At 36.2% G+C, this 21,113-nt stretch overlaps 1 protein-coding gene across 5 annotated transcripts in view; it reads left to right on the forward strand.

The window, feature by feature from the left end:
• Window positions 1-21,113, forward strand: part of LOC127846349 (protein phosphatase 1 regulatory subunit 12A-like) — a 110,279-nt gene that overhangs the window by 30,755 nt on the left and 58,411 nt on the right. For all 5 annotated transcript variants that reach the window (XM_052377521.1, XM_052377519.1, XM_052377522.1 and 2 more), the window contains exon 3: window positions 17,286-17,356. In XM_052377521.1, the coding sequence (XP_052233481.1) occupies window positions 17,286-17,356 (71 nt within the window). The remainder of the gene's footprint in view (window positions 1-17,285; window positions 17,357-21,113) is intronic.

A 21,113-nucleotide genomic window follows, 5' to 3' on the forward strand; every position in this document is an offset into this window, starting at 1 on the left:
AAGAATATGCCCTGAGGCTGAAGATATAAGTTGAGGAGATTTGCAACTTAAAGTATTCAAATAAAGCAATGAATAATTGAATAATTTACTATCATTGACTTTGCGATGTTTGCATTTTACAAATATAGTCCAACCTGATTTTGTGGTCACCTAAGTTAAGCGGCTCCATGTTGTAAACGGTCAGTCTAAACCCACTGCCCTGGACGAAAATCAGACAATATTACATCTGAATTTTGATGGTCACCTGCTATAAGTAGCCAATAGTCAGTTTATTTTACAACAAAACCAATGTTCACCTGTGTTATGTGGTCATGAGAATGTCATTTAAAGGTGAGAAAACTTCTTACCAGCGTTTTTGTCTTGCATCTCTGGCCTCTATTTTGTGGTTAAAGAACTCTGATTGGCGTTTCTTCCTAAATTGATACACAATCTTATTAATGCGGCCCACTCTGAGAAAACAATACTAGGGTGTTGAGAAGGTTTGTTTCACAAATTAATGAGTGAATTATCAAAATTAATAATATTTGAGTTTATGTTACAGATTTTAATTTTCCCCATGCTTTTTGAAAAGCATGGGGATATTGTGGTTATCTCCGCTGTCCGTCTGTCTGTCTGTATTTCCTGGCTACTATCTCCTCCTACACTATAAGCAATAGAACCTTGAAACTTACACACATGGTAGCTATGAGCATACAGTTCACTCCATGCGTTTTCCCCCAAAAACGCGCTCAGTCCGCGTTTTTTTTTCTGCTAGCGAGTGTTCAGGCAGCGTTGAAAGATCGAGGTGAACTCGATAAAACGATCGGCCTGTGATTTTTGCCTAATTTGCGAAGTCAAGGCAGGCATTTTGCTTTTTGGGTGGAAAATCACCGTGATTTCACGTTACTCGTCACTCCGACGTCTTGCGAGAGCAAGATAATCTTCGCGCTAAATCCCCTCAATGTTGTGGTGATTCGCCGCAATTCGCCGTGATCGCAGTGACAACGATGACTCGCCAATTCATGCATAGAAACCGAATCGTATCGATAACTTTATACATGTACATAACGCTTCTAATGTTCACAATAATCCGATAATCCAACATCAAAAAAATAATCTTGAACATTTATGTCGGTAAATATGTTTGAGAATTTCATTAAAACAACAATATGACTACGCCATTTTTCAGAAGTGTAAAGAGTACAGCGCATAATGTGGGACACAGCTTTAATTGGACGAGCGTATTTTAATTTAGATTGATACAATACGATCTTACAAAAAAATGTTTTATTGCGTCATACGCCTTCATGTAAAAAACGTTTTCCTCCTGGAAATTGTGCTATTATAATGCATAATATTATCAAAACATTTTTTTCACACGTAAAGCGTTTTAACAAATTAATATACAATTCAAAACAAATATACCATAAGTATAAATGTTCCGTTAAATTCCCAAATGAGAATAAACATTTATAATCCGAAACACACTTCCGATGTTTTAATGATAACACGACGTTTACAAATGCTTTAAATATAGTCATCATGTATATTTCCCGACAAAAGAGCGCGAAAATTATGCGGCAATGTACAAGGTCAAGGTATACGAGTGTGCAAGTATTGATTTTTTTATACAAACTGCGTAGCGCAGAGAACATTGAATTCTGTTGATTTCGGTTAAATGTTTCTTTGGTATTTTTAAAACAGTTATATCGCCAACAATTTGATATTTCTTTTAAAGTCAATTCAAATCAAACACGCCATATCCGTATCTTTACTGATAGAAGTAAAACATAATACCTTGACTTGTATAGTTTTTTTGTTGTGAGAGACCGTCTGAGTAAACGCCGAAAAATATATCCAAACTGTTATTTTTGTCAATGCCCTTTGATCCATTATCGCACTTAATTGGCAGCGCCATCCTGTTGTTTCTGTGATTGTCACATCTTTTCACAGTTTGAACACATACAAAGAGTGCCAATTAGACACTTGAACAAACACTATCACCCGCTGGACAGTACACACTAAATAATCAAATGTTGAGGATTTTTTGTTTTTGGCGTGAAAACCCAGAGAAATGCATGTACATTATACATCATCATAAATTTATTGAACTCTGAGAACGCTAAGTGCTACGTTGATATACTCGTGTTTTTTTTTCAGCAAAACAAACACAATGTTTAACGGCTTTAATATATAGGCATTGATGTAATAACAAAAAATTATATACCACGATGTCATAATAACATGTACTTTAAAATAGAACAGTAATGTATTTCCGATTTCCGGCTTATCAAGCATTGTGAATGTATGTAAAACGCTCGGAAAGTAACACGAGTTATCCGCATTGGAGCCTGAAACAGAAAATAAATAAGTAAAGCATATTTTAGTCCAAATAATTAGATGTAATCTACCGATTACATTTAACCTTTAAATGAAAGTGTTACTTAAACAATTTTCCATGTCTTAAGGCGCGAATATTTTGCTAAACACTGTTAACAAAAGGGCTACATGTTTTAATTCTTAATGAAATGCAAAAATAAGTATTAACATAATCAATAAACACACACAGTAAGATCAAAGTTTAAATGGAAATCATATTTCTCGTAAATTACCAAATTATTAGTTTCGTCGAAATCAAATACCATGTAGAGAAACAAGGTATTTATAACCGACCAATGACAAAACACTATGCAAATTTCAATTTACACAGTGCTACGCTACATGTATATTGCAACAATATGGAATTTGAACAGTGGTAGTGTATTCGGGCCTGGAATATAATTGATTGTAAGTTTTAATAAACATTCTGCTAATGCAATTAGTTAAATAATGTTTACATGTTATGTTAAATAATTATTGCATGATCATTCTTCTGCGCTGTTATATTAATTTGGAGCCGTTAAAGCTTCCGACATTACTTCATCACGTTCATGTCGGAACGGGAGTATTTTTGCTAATACTCCCATTGCATACAACAACAACAAAAGCTTTATTATTGCAATGTATAATGTAAGTGTATACATATATGTTACATGTACATGTATTGTAGTGTAACCCTTAATGTAAATTAAAAAGGTGAACCACTGCGGTTCGCGGTGATTCGCGCTGATTGCGTAACAGCGAGATACGTCGCGCGACGGTCGCCGAGACATCACCCAAATTTTCTTGTCGCTCGGAATCACCGCAATTTGTCACGTTGCATCGATTGCGGTGATGCGAGAATCGCGGCAAAAATCACGGGTCGCGTAGTGTAATTCCCGCGGCGTGTATTACTTTAGCCTAGTCGGTAAATGCAGACAATTTCCGTTCTTATCAGTGACCGCTGCGCAAAGCCGCGTTAGCATTGTGCTACTGGGCATGCCAAAAAATAAAAACATTGTTATAATAAATTGTTTAAATACTGTGTTGTACATGTATAAAAAAGAAAATTGGATAGAAAATTAATATATGTTTTAATTCACAGGTACATCTACAATATGAATTAATACGCCTGGTGATCGTTTAAAGTTTATAAGGATAAATGTTCCGTAAAATTTCCAAATGAGAATAATAATAAGTAATCCGAAACACACTACGATTTTAAATGTTAACACGACGTTTACAAACGCTTCCAATATACAGTCATCATGTATATTTCCCGACAAAAGCGCGCGAAAATTATGCTGCAATGTACAAGGTCAAGGTATACTCCTGCAAAGCGTGCGTGTATTGATTTTTTGATACAAACTATGTAGCGCAGAGAACACTTAATTCTGTTGATTTCGGTTAAAAGCTTCTTTGGTATTGTTTAACAAAATTATATCGCGAATAAGTTGATATTTCCTCCAAAATAATTTCAAATCGAGCATGCCGAATCTTTATCGTTACGGTATTTTAGTAGAGTAATTATTTTAACAGTAATTGACTGTAAACTGATTAATGAAGACATCTGGGCAGAACTGGATTAAGTGTTCGACGTTATGAAAACACGCAAAGCTTGTCTACTGACTTATTGTGTAGACTGCTGTCTGCAGTGTTTTGACAAAAGGGATTAACATGTGTGAATGTCACTCTGCCGATTTGGTCCATAATTACTGGTAAACATTGTTTTGAATGTCAACGCAATAAGAATACAACCGTGAATATTTAATGCAACTATCAACTCAATAGTTACCACCTTCTTTTAGCAATCAATGGAACCTAACTTCAAAGAGAAAATAAATGCATTAGCGAGCAGAGAATTGACTTTGTTCCGACAATTAAAACCATTCCTTATGCATTCGTTGAACGTGTTTACTTGAGTAAGTTATGCCTTTAGACAGGAAGCAGCTTTTCTTTGATTATGTCAAACTGTCAATTCACACAGATTTGCGAGATTTTTAGGGTCCTTGGTCATTTGTTTACGTGTTCAGTAAAGAAAATCACCTGCTAACATGAAAACTTTGGATTAAATTATCAAAATAAAAACAATGTTGCAAACTGTGTTTATATTAATTGGTAAGTATTAGTTAAAAGACGACGTTTTGTTTGTCGTAAATCAACGAGTTTTCTATACAACAACAACTACTTCTACAACCACGTCGGGATCGATCTATCTTGGTTGTTTTTTTTTTATTGTAAATATTATACTACATGTACATGTATGTACTTGTAATAAATGTAATTTTATTTGAAAATCAGGAAGTCAAACAACATTAAATTGATCGTTATCTCGTAAAACGCAGCGTTTCCCCCGCGTTGCCAACGCCGAGGGCCGCCGCGTCGGCTTATCAGTTTTGCCGATCGTTAACCGCCGCGTCCAAAATCATGCAAATGCCGCGTCTGGCGGGATTTTCTTAATCTCCCTCCAGGTCAATCACCGCGGTGTATGGAGGGAAATTGGGGAAAACGCGTGGAGTGTACTGTATTTGTATTGTAATAATTGCAAACCAATTCTACAATAAACGTTTTCATTACTACATAAGTATCTGTGTATTTATCATAAAAACCAAAATGTAAATTATGTTTTTTATTTTCATGTACCATCCCTCGCGAATCAGCTAAAATGAAAAATTCTTGCCGTAAAAACGTATAAAATACATAGTGCATAGATTCGAATTTACCCTTAGCGTAACGGTAACGATTACGCGTGTTTGAATTATATTTTATTAAGAGGAAATGTCAATGCCACATAATTCGCAATATACCGCGGTAATTTTGTTGAAATTTACAACGAAACTTTTAACAGAAATTAAATTATCGCAATGTTGTACCGGCTACGAAATTTTTATTTACAAATAAATACACCCACGCCAATTTTCGCGCGCTTTTTATCAGGACGAAGAAATTCATGACCAGTACCGAAATTTAACGATTTATATACCAGTAAACTGCCATTATTACCTTTGCAATGACACTAATTGGATATTTCTTAAGTGTTAAAAACAACCCCAGCCTTGTGTAAACAACATTGTCACTAATCGACTGTTTTTCAGGCTTCACTGCGTGCCATTGTAAGCGGCGAAATATGGGGTGTTGATAATAGCTAGAACCAGTTTTTTGCTTAAGTTAGCGAATTCTCAGATTAAAACATGTCATTTAGTGATCATGCTCGTCGGATTTTTGGGAGCCATAGCCAAAGCGCGATATATTGGACAGCGCAATATAACGGTCCGCGATATATCGGCATTGCAGTGTACATTGAATGCTTTATTAACTAAGACTAGGTCTACAATGAATTGCATGTCATAAAGCACTGTTTGTTTGATGTGAGATGTATTCTATTGTACTGTCTGTATGAAGTTGTAGTTAACAGATGTAAGGAAAAGAAAGTTTTATTAGTTACATAAAACATACAGTGCATGTTTTTATGTTCTTTAAGATTGAGAAAATGCATATGCATATCAACATAAACATTTTTCTTTAAGGCTTAAGTTATATTCATTACCATTCCATGCTCCAGGAAGGTTGTCATATACTTTTGGAAACTGAAGTTGAACTTTCTGACCTTTGGGTTTGGATTTTTTTCTGAAATTTTTGAACATTTTAAACATATTAAGGACCTTAAGACTAGAATCTTTTCTTTTTTGCAGCTCTCAAATTGTTTTTGTTTTAATTCATTATTGATTTTTATGCCCCAGGATCGAATGATAAGGGGAATATTATGTTTTTGGCTGGTCTGCCTGTCATTCTGTCCCAAAACTTAAACCTTGAGCTGCACATTTTGAGTGGTGAAAGGTGAAGGTCAAAGGTCAAATATATGGCTTCAAAGCGGCGCAGTAGGGGGCATTGTGTTTCACAAAGTTTAAAGCCATTGTTAAATGTATCATTGTTCAAAATTAGCTTTCTTGTTAATTGTAGGAAATATACATTGAACAACACATTATTTATTCATGATGTCTTTTGTTGACAGTTGTGTAAGGTTGTTAAAATATATGACAGTATTAAAAAACATTTAATAACTTGCAGACTACTGTAGTTCTCACTTGCTTATTTCTGGTCTTGAATGTGTAACACAAACAAAGAGAAGGTGACTTTCCAGAGCTGTTGTTATCCCCACGCTTTTTGAAAAAAAGGTGGGGATATTGTGGTTATCTCCGCCGTCTGTCTGTCCGTCCGTCCTGGCCACTATCTCCTCCTACACTAAAAGCACTAGAACCTTGAAACTTACACACATGGTAGCTATGAGCATATGTGCGACCCTGCACTATTTGGAATTTTGATCTGACCCCTGGGTCAAAAGTTATAGCGGTTGGGGTGGGGCCGCGTCAGAAATTATCACTCATTTTTTTAGGTTATTTTACATTTACTTCTTTATTTCTACACCGATTCACTTCAAATTGATACTGGACCTCTCTTATGACAATACGGTCAATCTCAACCATGCATGGCCCCATTCCCAACCCTGGGGCGCCCCGCCCACATAGGCCACACCCACCAAAAATCTCCATTTACTATAATTTTTTCATTTCTACACGGATTCACTTCAAATTGATACTGAACTTTTGTTATGACATTAGGGTCAATCTCAACTATGCATGGCCCCAATCCCAACCCTGGGGCGCCCGCCCACATAGGCCACACCCACCAAAAAATTCCATTTACTATCATTTTTTCATTTCTACACGGATTCACTTCAAATTGATACTGAACTTTTGTTATGACATTAGGGTCAATCTCAACTATGCATGGCCCCAATCCCAACCCTGGGGCGCCCGCCCACATAGGCCACACCCACCAAAAAATTCCATTTACTATAATTTTTTCATTTCTACACGGATTCACTTCAAATTGATACTGAACTTCTCTTATGACATTAGGGTCAATCTCAACTATGCATGGCCCCATAACCAACCCTGGGGCCCCGCCCACATAGACCACACCCACCCAAAATTGCCTTTACTATAATTTCTTCATTTCTACACCGATTCACTTCAAATTGATATTGAACTTCTCTTATGACAATACAGTCAATCTCAACTATGCATGGCCCCATTACCAACCCTGGGGCGCCCCGCCCACATAGACCACACCCACCCAAAATTGCCTTTTACTATAATTTCTTCATTTCTACACCGATTCACTTCAAATTGATACTGAACCTCTCTTATGACAAAACGGTCAATCTCAACTATGCATGGCCCCATTACCAACCCTGGGGCCCCGCCCACATAGACCACACCCACCCAAAATTGCCTTTTACTATAATTTCTTCTTTTCTACACCAATTCACTTCAAATTCATACTGAACTTCTCTTATGACAATACGGTCAATCTCAACTATGCATGGCACAATTACCAACCCTGGGGCGCCCTGCCCACATATGTCACACCCACCCAAAATTGCCTTTTACTATAACTTCTTCATTTCTACACCAATTCACTTCTAATTGATGATGAACTTCTCTTATGACAATACGGTCAATCTCAGCTATGCATGGCCCCATTACCAACCCTGGGGCACACCTAGGTCAAACATTCGGCGTGGGGATACGCGTCGGCCTCTGCCGCGCCATTTCTAGTTGTTGTTGTTTTTGTAATGTCTGACTTTAGGCGTAAAGATGCCACTGTAATAGACTTACTATCAGCAATGTGACAAGTATTTCTCTGCCATTAGTGTTACCCCAGTATCTCCTCAGAGCAGATCTTGGCAGAAGCCATCTTGTATGCCATCACTTGTCATTCTAGAATGCAGCAAGTGTTCAGGAGATGAAATGAGGAATGTTCATTGGCTTCCAAAAGCAAATACAGGACTATTTCCTTGTGGCTGTCTTACTCAGCTTTGACCTTTCTTGACATTTGTAATTGTCCATTATTGGAACCAATGTTTCTCAAATACTATATGCTTCTTAAGTGAGAAGGCCATTTGACAAGCAAAACTTGCATGAAAAAATGTATGAGATATCTGATTGGTGAATGAATAATTCAACCAACGAATCATTGTTTACAAAATTACAATTGCAGATGATGCTTGATTCTGTCAGATATACTGTTATCCATTAGCTAAAAATACATATTTATAAAGTTATTCAATCATTTGATAGAAATGCTTTCCGGACATCATTAGAATAGTATTTAAAGTTGATATGTTATTTCATTGGTGATTATTTGGCTCATCCCTATAATTAATGAAACCAAACTTTTGACAGTTTGATTCTCCGCTGCTATTTAATGAAGTGATTGCAGAAATATATACTGTGGGTGTCATCGCTGAATACCCTTTATCTGGAGCCCCATTTTCAGCCAACTGGAGACTTCAAATATGTAGTCAGCAATTTCTTTCCTTCTTTATAAAGTACTGGAAAACGGCACTTTCCCAATTGGAAGAAAACTTAAATATAAATACAATTCAACATTTAGATAGTTTCCCTTTGCAGCTCTTTAGTTTGAACCAAAGTAAGTATAATCTTGACAACACAGTAATCAATTGTAAAATATTTGGAAGCAAAAAATCAAATACACCAATTACCCAATGTGAAGACTTCAAAGCGCGAATTTTCCCAATTTCAGGGTTTTTCGCACGATTTTTTCCCAATTGATAAGTAGCCGTTTGGCTTGCTCTGTCTGGACATTCCCATATACCATATGTGTGATTTATGTTTCAAGGGTTTCACTGGCCCCCTAAAAGTTATAGCCACTTCTTTGCAATTTAAAAAACATTACATGTCAGTTAATCACCCTTATTGTTTAAGTGACAATTATTTATAATTTGTATAAGATTAATGTTATTGGCTATCTTAAATTGTGTAAATGTTGTATTAATTACAAGGAGACGCTTCATATGTCTTAATAAGCTTGATTTTTATGCCCCCGGAGGAGGGCATACAGGGCCCTCTCTTGCTGCTAGGGGAAGCCACCCACAGCCCTCATGAGGGGGAATTTCGCATCGTTTTGGGCGAAAAGGGGAATTTTGGAAGATCTTTTCGCCAACCATTCAACACCTAAAATTTATATATTTTAATGTGATTTACATAAATATACATTTAATCAAAGGTTAGTAGCACCATACCAGCTGGCAACATAGGTATTAAAGTATAAAAAAAAAAAAAAAAATTGGGAGGGGGAATTTTTAGCTGAAAAAGGGGAAAAAAGTATACTTTTTTCATGGGGAAGCCGCCGATATTCGGCCGTAAAAACGGCCAAATGAGGGCCCTGGCATATAGTGATCGCACTGTCCATCTGTCCGTCTCTGTCTGTCCGTCACACTTTGCATTTAGGTTTCGAAAAATGCTCATAACTTCTATGTCGCTTCAGATGTAACCTTCATATGTGGTATGCATGTGCATATGGACAAGGCCTTTCCATAGGGGGGCATATGTCATTGTATGGAGACAGCTCTTGTTATATCATAAATGATTTGTTTGCACTTGACCACTAAAATAATAATAATCAAATAAAATGCATCATTGATGAACCAGCATGCTGCATAAATGTTTCAGAATTATGTAATAAATCATAGTACCACACATATGTACATGTGTGAAACATATCAAGACATAACAAAGCATGTAAATATTGTAGATCTAAATTTAAGTTAACACTTTCATATTTCAACGTTTTTGGTCATAGTCTTTGGACTGTCAATATTATACAATTCTTCTATTTTTATGCCCCCCTTCGAAGAAGAGGGGGTATATTGTTTTGCACATGTCGGTCGGTCCGTCTGTCGGTCCGTCGGTCCGTCCACCAGATGGTTTCTGGATGATAACTCAAGAACTCTTAGGCCTAGGATCATGAAACTTCATAGGTACATTGATCATGACTGGCAGACGACCCCTATTGATTTTAAGGTCACTAGGTCAAAGGTTAAGAAAGAGTAAAATGGTTTCCGGATGATAACTCAAGAATGCTTACGCCTAGGATCATGAAACTTCATAGGTACATTGATCATGACTGGCAGATGACCCCTATTGTTTTTCAGGTCACTAGATCAAAGGTCAAGGTCACAGTGACCCGAAATAGTAAAATGGTTTCCGGATAATTACTCAAGAATGCTTATGCCTAGGATCATGAAACTTCATAGGTACATTGATCATGACTGGCAGATGACCCCTATTGATTTTCAGGTCACTAGGTAAAAGGTCAAGGTCACAGTGACTTGAAACAGTAAAATGGTTTCCGTATGATAACTCAAGAATGCTTACACTTAGGATCATGAAACTTCATAGGAACATTGATCATGACTGGCAGATGACCCCTATTGATTTTCAGGTCACTAGGTGAAAGGTCAAGGTCACAGTGACTTGAAACAGTAAAATGGTTTCTGTATGATAACTCAAGAATGCTTACACTTAGGATCATGAAACTTCATAGGTACATTGATCATGACTGGCAGATGACCCCTATTGATTTTCAGGTCACTAGGTCAATGGTCAAGGTCACAGTGGCAAAAAATGTATTCACACAATGGCTGCAACTACAACTTACAGCCTATATGGGGGGCATGCATGTTTTACAAACAGCCCTTGTTACTGGTTTTATTATCAATCTAATTATTGGTCTTTGTGATCCCAGCAGCACTTGTTAATTGCTTAATCAATATTGTAGAGAGTGACAGTTAACCTGATAATTTCTACCATAAAACTTTAACTTCAATTGCTGTACAAACATCCTTTGTAACACTTACACAGTTAAGTTTGTGTACTCTGACTTGTATGGCGCTTACATTTATAGATGAATATTTATAACTGACAGTCGCTGGCTGCTTATGTTATGGCCATAGATTTTCATTTAGGATTCTGGACTCATTTATAAAACAATTGTCAATTTTCAAATGTTCTTGCCACTTGCATATTTGTCAAATATGGCCTAATGGCAACTATGACAATCTACACCGAAACCCCTTGATATAGGGCATTAAAACTTTAAGGTATTACCCTGTTTTCAGAAAACTGTGACCATGTAAAATAACATATATTTTTGTTTAATGATAAAAATCAGTGTATTATACAACTTCTCAAATTACCTCTGATGGTACATGTACACAGTATCAGAGAGGCTCAAAAGGAATTCAAAAGACATTTGTCATGTAAATGCATTTATGCTTCTTCATTTACATTTTTTTACATGTTTACAAGACTTGTTAAGCTGAAAGTATGATTCAGAATGAAAGTAAGGCATTTCTTTACTTATGTTTATTAATATTTATGCTTCCAGTAAGCTAAAGCAACAAATTAAGAAGTACTCCCAAGTATTTGTATCTTGTGTTAGCTGTCAGAGTGTAAATCATGTTGAGTCTCTGAATACACCAGGGGTCTTGTGATTTAGGATGATTTAGGTGTATCTTGTGTTAGCTGTTAGAGTGTAAATCATGTTAAGTCTCTGAATACACCAGGGGTCTTGTGATTTAGGATGATTTAGGTGTATCTTGTGTTAGCTGTCAGAGTGTAAATCATGTTAAGTCTCTGAGGACACCAGGGGGTCTTGTGATTTAGGATGATTTAGGTGATCAAGAGACTTGGAATTAGAAAATCCTTTCTATTTCAATTTTCTGAGTGCTTCTTAAGAACACCCCAGGGTTAGGCAACAGATGTGCCTCACTCTAACAAAACAAGGCTTAAAGTGTTGTCCTCCATAAGCCTGTGCGGTCCTCACCAGCTAATCCAGCGCCCTCACTCTACTTTGGGGGAAGGCAGGGCCCTCACACTACTTTGGGGGAAGGGGTCCGCAGCCCTTTTTTTTTTTTTTTTTAGGGGGAAATTTTCCCCCCAAAAGGGGAAAAAAGTATACTTTTCAGGTGGGGGACTGCCACCGAAATTCGGCAGCAGATTTGATAGATTGAGGGCCCTGGAAGGGTTTCCAGTCAACTCGTACCTAAGTCAACTCGTACCCTAGTCAACTCGTACCCGATTTGGTCAACTCGTACTTTAGTCATTTTTCAGATTGGTCAACTCGTACCTTTTTAATATTTGTTCTTTATGGAAACACATTGCGATGGTTGTTTGCATGCATTTGATGTTTTTTATGTTTATTGCAGGTACGAGTTGACCAAATAATTCTGTTGTACTGAGCAAGTGTGACACCTAAAAGTATCCAAATCGTTCTGATACAAATTTCTTTGTTTCATTTTTTTTTGTATTGTGGCAAAAATAAGATTAATGCCAAATTCTATTATGACAATGTCATTTTATTTTTTTTAATTAACTGTAAGCAATATTGAATTAGTTATTTAAAAACGTTAATTGGTTATATATCATTCACGTTCCATAAATACATCAGTTCTCATTGTATATACATATGGGGCCTGCTTTCTGCTAATCTTGGTATTAGTGTACATAGTACAACATACCAATGGCGGCTGAGCGCAGAATACTGCAATCGGCCACCAAAAAAATCTATATGGATTTGCGGACAGAAATACAAAGAAGGAATCTGCGGACGATATATACAATTGTTGCGTTATAACTCGTATACAGATAACTCTATTGATAGTTCTGTGTTCTTTATTCAGTTCTTTACATAATGTTTCAAAGTCCAATACATCCAAGTTCAAAAGTTAATCAACAATATATTACAAAATCCGTTCAAATCCATCTGTATGAAATTCTAATTAAATAATGTATTAAATTAATACATCAAGCAAAGATACTCTTACTCTAACGTATATTTAGTCGTGTTACTATGTCAATTGCGGAAGAGAAACCTATCACCAAAGACGTAATTTATCATATAAATATCGGTCATTTTGGTTTGCATATACAATAAATGGTCTTTTTAATTGAAAAGGCAGACGAAATCGACTAAAGTTTTAATATAAATTGACGTTTTATCTCTCCATTTGGAGACCGTTTACATAATTTACGAAATTGGCCTTTAAGTTGCACTGCTTACCATTTTAATATTTATATAATTAAATAATAATAATCTTATACCTTAATGTTTTTATTATAATTGAACATTTTCTTTGAGGCCCATTTCTACAAAATTTAAAATATACTGCTCTGTTTTATTTACATAATTTATGTTTATTTACTTAATCATACGCTAATAATCATATTAAAAATCATATTAAAGATAATTTCTAAAAAAATTAATAATAACAGTTCTGTTTTATAAACATGATTTATGCATGCATCAATATTTAGTATACTCTTTAGGATAATAGTTTCAACTTAATAATCATATTCTACATAACTAATTTCTATATGATTTAGTAATTGTTCTCAATGTTAACTCTATAAGGTTAATATGACACTCAATCAATCAATTAACACAGACCGTTATCTCTTTAATCTTTTAATTAATCGACATTGTTCAATAAAGGCCAGTTGCTACTTTACACAGCGCAATACACGCGAGAATTATTGTAAGTTGATCAGTTTAGTTAATTGAATATTGATGATGTTTTTATTGAGATTTAATGATGTTTGTATGAATTTTAAATTTATTTGCCTATGCAGGGATCGACAAGATTACAATAAATTAAATAATCCGACAGACGGTGGTTATATATTGCTGAATGAAAGAATCATAAACAACGCAAGAAGTTACACCCAAAATCTCATAATCTTAATGATTATAATACACATATTAATGTACAAATAATTTATAAATTTAATATATACAGCTTATATATGAAATAATAAATGATGCACTTTCTATTGTGTACATTATAATTTAGACTTTACATACTCACCAGTTCCAAATAGTTTATTATATCCTTTAACTTCAAAGTGGATCATACCTTTAATTGGTTAAGTCATCATGCGGTGTTTACAATCAAACATTTTATCAAAGAAAATGCCGACAACTACCGCGCGTGTCATTTTAGATGCACGACAAACAAATTGTTTAACAAACCGCCGACGGTCCTGTTGTCATAAAGGTGTTATTAGTCAACATTTTATCAAACAAAACGCCGACAAACACGTCCTTTATAATTATACACGTGTGAAAAATAATGAACTTGTCTACTTTTGCAAAAAAAAACAACATTTTTTTTATAACCTTAATCTATATTCATATCAAAAACTTATTTCACGCCTTTGATATATATAAATAATTTTTAAGAGGGTACGTGTTGACCAATTCGGGTACGAGTTGACTAGTGGGGGTACGAGTTGACCAAAAATCGGGTACGAGTTGACCAAATCGGGTACGAGTTGACCGAAGGTACGAGTTGACTAAGGTACGAGTTGACTAGCTCCCCCTGGAAGGGGTCCGCAGCCCTTAGGTGGGAGAATTTTCGCGGCGTTTCCCTTTTTGGGGGATTTTTTTACTTACTCTCTCATTATTACATTTGTACATGTTTGCACTATATTCATGCATTTTTAGCTCATCTATTTTTTGAAAAAAAATTATGAGCTATTGTCATCACCTTGGCGTCGGCGTCGGCGTCTGCGTCGGCGTCGGCGTCCGGTTAAGTTTTGCGTTTAGGTCCACTTTTCTCAGAAAGTATCAATGCTATTGCATTCAAACTTGGTACACTTACTTACTATCATGAGGGGACTGGGCAGGCAAAGTAAGATAACTCTGGCGTGCATTTTGACTGAATTATGTGCCCTTTTTATACTTAGAAAATTGAAAATTTTGGTTAAGTTTTGCGTTTAGGTCCACTTTTTTCAGAAAGTATCAATGCTATTGCATTCAAACTTGGTACACTTACTTACTATCATGAGGGGACTGGGCAGGCAAAGTGAGATAACTCTGGCATGCATTTTGACAGAATTATGTGCCCTTTTTATACTTAGAAAATTGAAAATTTTGGTTAAGTTTTGTGTTTAGGTCCATTTTATTCCTTAAGTATCAAAGCTATTGCTTTCATACTTGAAACACTTACTAACTATCATAAGGGGACTGTGCAGGCAAAGTTATGTAACTCTGACTAGCATTTTGACAGAATTATGTGCCCTTTTTATACTTGGAAAAATTGAAAATTTGGTTATGTTTTGTGTTTAGGTCCACTTTATTCCTACAGTATCAAAGCTATTGCTTTCATACTTGCAACACTTATTAACTATCGTAAGGGGACTGTGCAGGCAAAGTTATGTAACTCTGACTGGCATTTGGACGGAATTATGGGCCCTTTATACTTAGAAAATTGAAAGTTTGGTTAAGTTTTGTGTTTTGGTCCACTTTACCCCTAAAGTATCATAGATATTGCTTTCATACTTGGAACACTCGCAAACTATCATAAGGGTACAGTAAAAGGACAAGTTGCATAACTCTGGATGTCATTTTTACGGAATTATGGCCCTTTTTTGACTTAGTAACTTTGAATATATGGTTAAATTATGTGTTTCGATCCCCTTTACTTCTTAAGTATCAAGGCTATTGCTTTCAAACTTCAAATACTTGCATGCTATCATGAGGTTACTGTACCTGGCAAGTTGAATTTTACCTTGACCCAAATTTTTTTTTAAACGGTTAAAAAACAAAACTATTTATTTTGATTATTTTATGTTTGAAATACCGTCCAACCAAGAATCCCCACCCCCCTCCCCCCCACCCCCCCACCCGAATCCCCACCCCCCCTAATTTTTTTTTTTTTTTTTTCAAAATCATCTCACAAATTACCACCACACCCTCACACTATACCCCCCCCCCACCTCACTCCCCCCCCCCCCCAATTTTTTTTTTAAACGGTTAAACAACACAAATATTTATTTTTATTATTTTATGTTTGACATACCGTCCAACCATCGCACCCAAGAATCCCCACCCCCACCCCCCCCCCACTCCCGAATTTATTTTTTTTCCTTTTTTTCGCATTTTCGGAAGATAATGTAATAAATGTCCACACCCCCACACAATGCACCCCTCTTCACTCCACCCCTCCCTCCTTTGTGATTGAAAATGAGAGTCCCTTCACCTTTAAAAAGAAAATAGATGAGCGGTCTGCACCCGCAAGGCGGTGCTCTTGTTCATAATTTAGTATGTTTGCAAAGATTACATTGAAATAGAATTGAGATATAATAATCATGAGACGCATCTTTCTTTAAAAAAAAATTTACCCAAAAAATATTTTTTTAATTTTTTTTTAGGGGGAATTTTTCCCCCCAAAAGGGGAAAAAAGTATACTTTGCAGGTGGGGGACTGCCGCCAAATTTCGGCGCCAGATTTAATAGATTGAGGGCCCTGTAATCAGGGATGACACTTTGTGCCTAAAAGTTTTTTTTGTTACTATTAGCTTGTGAGGACTGCACAAGCTTATATGGGACAACACTTAAGGCACACGTATTAAGCCCAGTTTTCCAACAGCTTGGCTGATATGTACGTGTGGTTACGTGCTGAGCAGCAAAGTTTCCAATATAACACCATTGGATAATAGAATAGGAACATGGATAATTAAACTGAAACACTTTTGTGATTGGCTTGCTGCTGGTTTTCCATCAGCTGAGGATATGTTCATAATCTTTATGTAATAGCTGCAGTATTAGGGTTATAATATACATTTACAGGTCATCTTGGCATAGGAGGAAAATTTAAAGAAATACAGTTGCATCTTGTTTCACAATCTTCATTTTTGTTAACTTCATTTCAATTGCAAACACACTTTAAGTCACTTGATTCTTCTCATAATTCTTTACCACTTAGATACGTATTTTCACGCATTTGTAGTCACTCGGAAAGTTAAATTACTCGCAGGCTGTTCTGGTTTTATTCTGTTTGCACATAGCCATTTTCACTTTGCTTCTGAGTGGGAAAGGGTGAAATTCATTTTGTGAAACTGAAAGTTGATCTGTTTTGACATGCATTGTATGATTCAAGCTACTAACAAACAATTGTGTTCCCTTTCCTAGCCCTCCCACAATTCTTCAAGAAACGGTGATTGCAACTGAAATAATTGCTTCATTGTGCCTAGAATTTATTAAATTGCCTTAATGGTGTCTCTTATTTTTATCTTTCAGTTCGGAAACTGCTTATGAGTGGAGTAAGTCCCAATGTGACCAACGAAGATGGACTCACTGCACTTCATCAGGTAAAGTTCAACATTAAAGAATTATAACAGCACTTGTTTTCCTTTTAGCGCTTTTTTGGGCTGATTTTTTAGCTGTTATTCAGTAAAATTCCCTATTATAAAAAGGATTTTTTCCCCTAAATCCAGTCCTAAATTCCAAATAGATGGTTTAATATTCAGATGTTTTAAATTGAAATAGAACTGCTCATTGTAGAAATGTCGTTTTGATGTTGTCATGTCAATCTCACTGATATGTTTATTATTAGAATCTTGTGATTCATTTAAGAGTTACCAATAATTATTCCTATGTCTAAATCAAATGATAATGTGTTTTCTCCATTTAAAGCAAATTGAGGCGTCAATTCCCAAAGAATAGGTCACACCCTCAAAATGTTGAGAAATGGTCCTGCCTTTAAACAGTGGCATCTTCATGGCTAACAGTATTTAGTATTGAGAACTGATTTCGATTTTATATGGTGTCATAAATAAATAAACAATAATGCCGTCACATCTCATCTCTCTGTGTCCGCCACTGGTTCGATCTCCACTGCGGGAGCGGTCTTTTAGACGCCAAGTACTGGTTCTAGTCCCAGGGAGCGGTCTTTTAGACGCCAAGTACTGGTTCTAGTCCCAGGGAGCGGTCTTTTAGACGCCAAGTACTGGTTCTAGTCCCAGGGAGCAGTCTTTTAGACGCCAAGTACTGGTTCTAGTCCCAGGGAGCGGTCTTTTAGACGCCAAGTACTGGTTCTAGTCCCAGGGAGCGGTCTTTTAGACGCCAAGTACTGGTTCTAGTCTCAGGGAGCAGTCTTTTAGACGCCAAGTACTGGTTCTAGTCCCAGGGAGCGGTCTTTTAGACGCCAAGTACTGGTTTTAGTCCCAGGGAGCGGTCTTTTAGACGCCAAGTACTGGTTCTAGTCCCAGGGAGCGGTCTTTTAGACGCCAAGTACTGGTTCTAGTCCCCGGGAGTAGACAAGAGAGCGTTTAATAAGCCTGAGGATTTAAAATAAATAAACTATATTTACAAACAGAACTTTAGTCTATTTTGGGAAATACAAAGTAAAGCAATTATAAGATGAATATATAGATAATATAAAAAGAATATACTTATGTTTGAAATGTTGTTTGTTGCATTCTTTTGACTGTCACATGTTTCAAATGATTTATGTGCATTGTTTCCCATTTCTAGTTTACTTAACACAGTTTAGTAAACACAGACGATATGAATCATCTGGGACATTCTCAGACAGAAAACAATCATACATATGGAATATATTGCCTTCTGTCATTTTAGGGTCAAATGTTTTTTATTGCAAGAGTAAGACTCTGATTAATCACATGATCTGTCTTCTGATATGTGCCTGTGGGAGTTGTTGGTGATGATGATGGTGTTGGCCTCAGTAATCATGATTACGATGATGATTAGTTTTAATAACCCAAATAATAAACCACTTTGAGTTTGCTTTACTGCAGCTGATGCTGGTGGTGCTGTTGTCTTTGGAATTGACAATAATGATGCTTGTGATATTGTTATTGTTGCTGAGGGGACCATGATGATTCTTATTATATATTTAGTTATTATGTATTTGAGTTTGATTTCTACTAACGGATTATTGATCAAATTAATTTCTTATTATTTTAAATAATTTAAAATAATCAATTGTTATTCCCTCCTTAGACCCCATGCTGAACAGCTTTTGATAAATTTGTATAAAATTTTCTCCATTCTATATGACAAGCCTGGGTACGTAGTTTTTGTTGATGCTGATGGTTTAGCAAAAAGCTCAGCCTATTTATTCCTCAGAATTTATTTATCCTGAAAATTACAACATATCTCAGTTGGCTGTCCTCTCTCTGCCCTTCTTGTACAGGAAGCTTTGAAAATGAACTGGCAATATGCATGTAAATCCGGCTGTCTTCTTGGCTATAAAATTACCAATTTGGGGAGAAAAAGGGCGGTAGGTCCATGTTATTACCATCAATCATACTTGTTTACTTTCGTGGTGTTCCCTGTTAGTGCACTTCATTGTCCTCAACAATTGCTGGTAGATGGTTCAGCTTAACAAATGGAGTCCATGAATATGTAACAAGCATTTACTGAACACATATATCTCCATAGATTAAACTGAGAGAAATATATAAAAGAAGCACTTTGGGAAACAGGGTTTAATGCTTGTGGTAAGTGTTGTCCCAGATTAATCTGTGCAGTCTGCACTTACTTGTCAGGGAAATCTCTTTCCACTTTTCATGTTGTGCAGTCTGCACTAGTTACTTGTCAGGGAAACCTCTTTCCACTTTTCATGTTTTTGTTGTTCAAAGAAAGTTTTTTGTTTAAGTATTGTCCTTTACAGGGCTTAACACTAACTTTTTTTTCAACTAGCCCATTTGGACTAGTAAATGCAGAACCTATTAGTCCTGACCAATCTTTCATGTGCCCTGACCCAAGTATTATCAAAACCTTTATAATTATCATTCAACTTGTATTTTCTTGTGCCTGGAGATGCTCAATTATGATTCAATCATTCTTATTAGCTTGCCTTACTAATGCTAATGAATTTAATATTCATCTACTTAAGACATCTATTTGTAATCTTCAGGCCATTTCGGGAGAAATTTCCCTTGTTTTTTTTTCCCTTATACTTTCTTTTACTTTCCTCCTACCCTTTTCTTTTCTTATCCGAGGAACCCCCATCCCCACCCGTAAAGCCAAATTTAAATAACGACTTGAAACGTTAAAACTTTTTACATAGATTGCCGCGGTTTCCGTCTGACAACAAATGGTAAGTGAATCTTAGGTGACGCAAAATAACGTGTTACGGTAGTCGTAACAATTGTTCAGGGTTAACTCTACTAAAAGCCGGGATCGACCATTAATATTAGTTTTGCTAATTGAATTGCGTAAAAAAGATTGTCAAAACCTTCTTATCAATCAAACAAATTAAAATGATTTAAAATTGATCAATAACTAATAATTTTACAGTAACTTGTGTTAATGTCGAGTTTATACCTTCATCGATCCCGGACGATCAGGGCAATCCCGGCTTTTAGTTTAAAACGTATTTTTATCGAGAAAACACGTCACTTTGAGGAGACCAATCAAAAACCGTATCTAGCGGAATTCCGTTTAAAAATAGGTACTAACGTGTTTTACCAGGAAAACCGCCGGGGATTTTCTGAATTGTCGACCTCTTTTTGATTGCAATCAGGGGGTTCCTAATTTATTTCGAGTTACGATCTGTTTGTTGTCTCCGACTTCACTCTGGGATTTAATTGTCATCTGATCATACTGCATAAAGATTTTTGCATCTTTGAAAAGCTTATTTAAAACGCAGTTTATTGATATAGAACACATAATCCCGCCCAAAATACACACAACCGGTCGGGCATGTTCCTGGGACATTGGCTAGCCCGGACCTAGGTACAGGCAGTGAATGTCGTTCGGACGTGCCTTAGTGTTAAGCCCTGCTTTATTAGTCTGTGCTGACTTCACAGGCTTATCTGGAACAACATTTTACACACGTGCATTAAAGCCAGTTTTACAACATAGAAGCTTGTTTATAACGAGTATTCACTGAGCCAATATTTCACTGTGTATCACAGGGAGAGGAATATATCTACCGTATGCATTGGCTTTACAAACATGTCGTAGGGAAACAAATATGAGGAGTACATTACTTTTCCGTTGGGGTTTGATGGTTAATGACATCCATGGTAAAGAATATTGATGTTTGTTTGCCTAGAAAAATTTCAATTCTGCTTTGGCTGGTTTATTAACCTTCAG

Source organism: Dreissena polymorpha, chromosome 9, assembly GCF_020536995.1.
Source record: "Dreissena polymorpha isolate Duluth1 chromosome 9, UMN_Dpol_1.0, whole genome shotgun sequence".
Taxonomy (NCBI): domain Eukaryota; kingdom Metazoa; phylum Mollusca; class Bivalvia; order Myida; family Dreissenidae; genus Dreissena; species Dreissena polymorpha.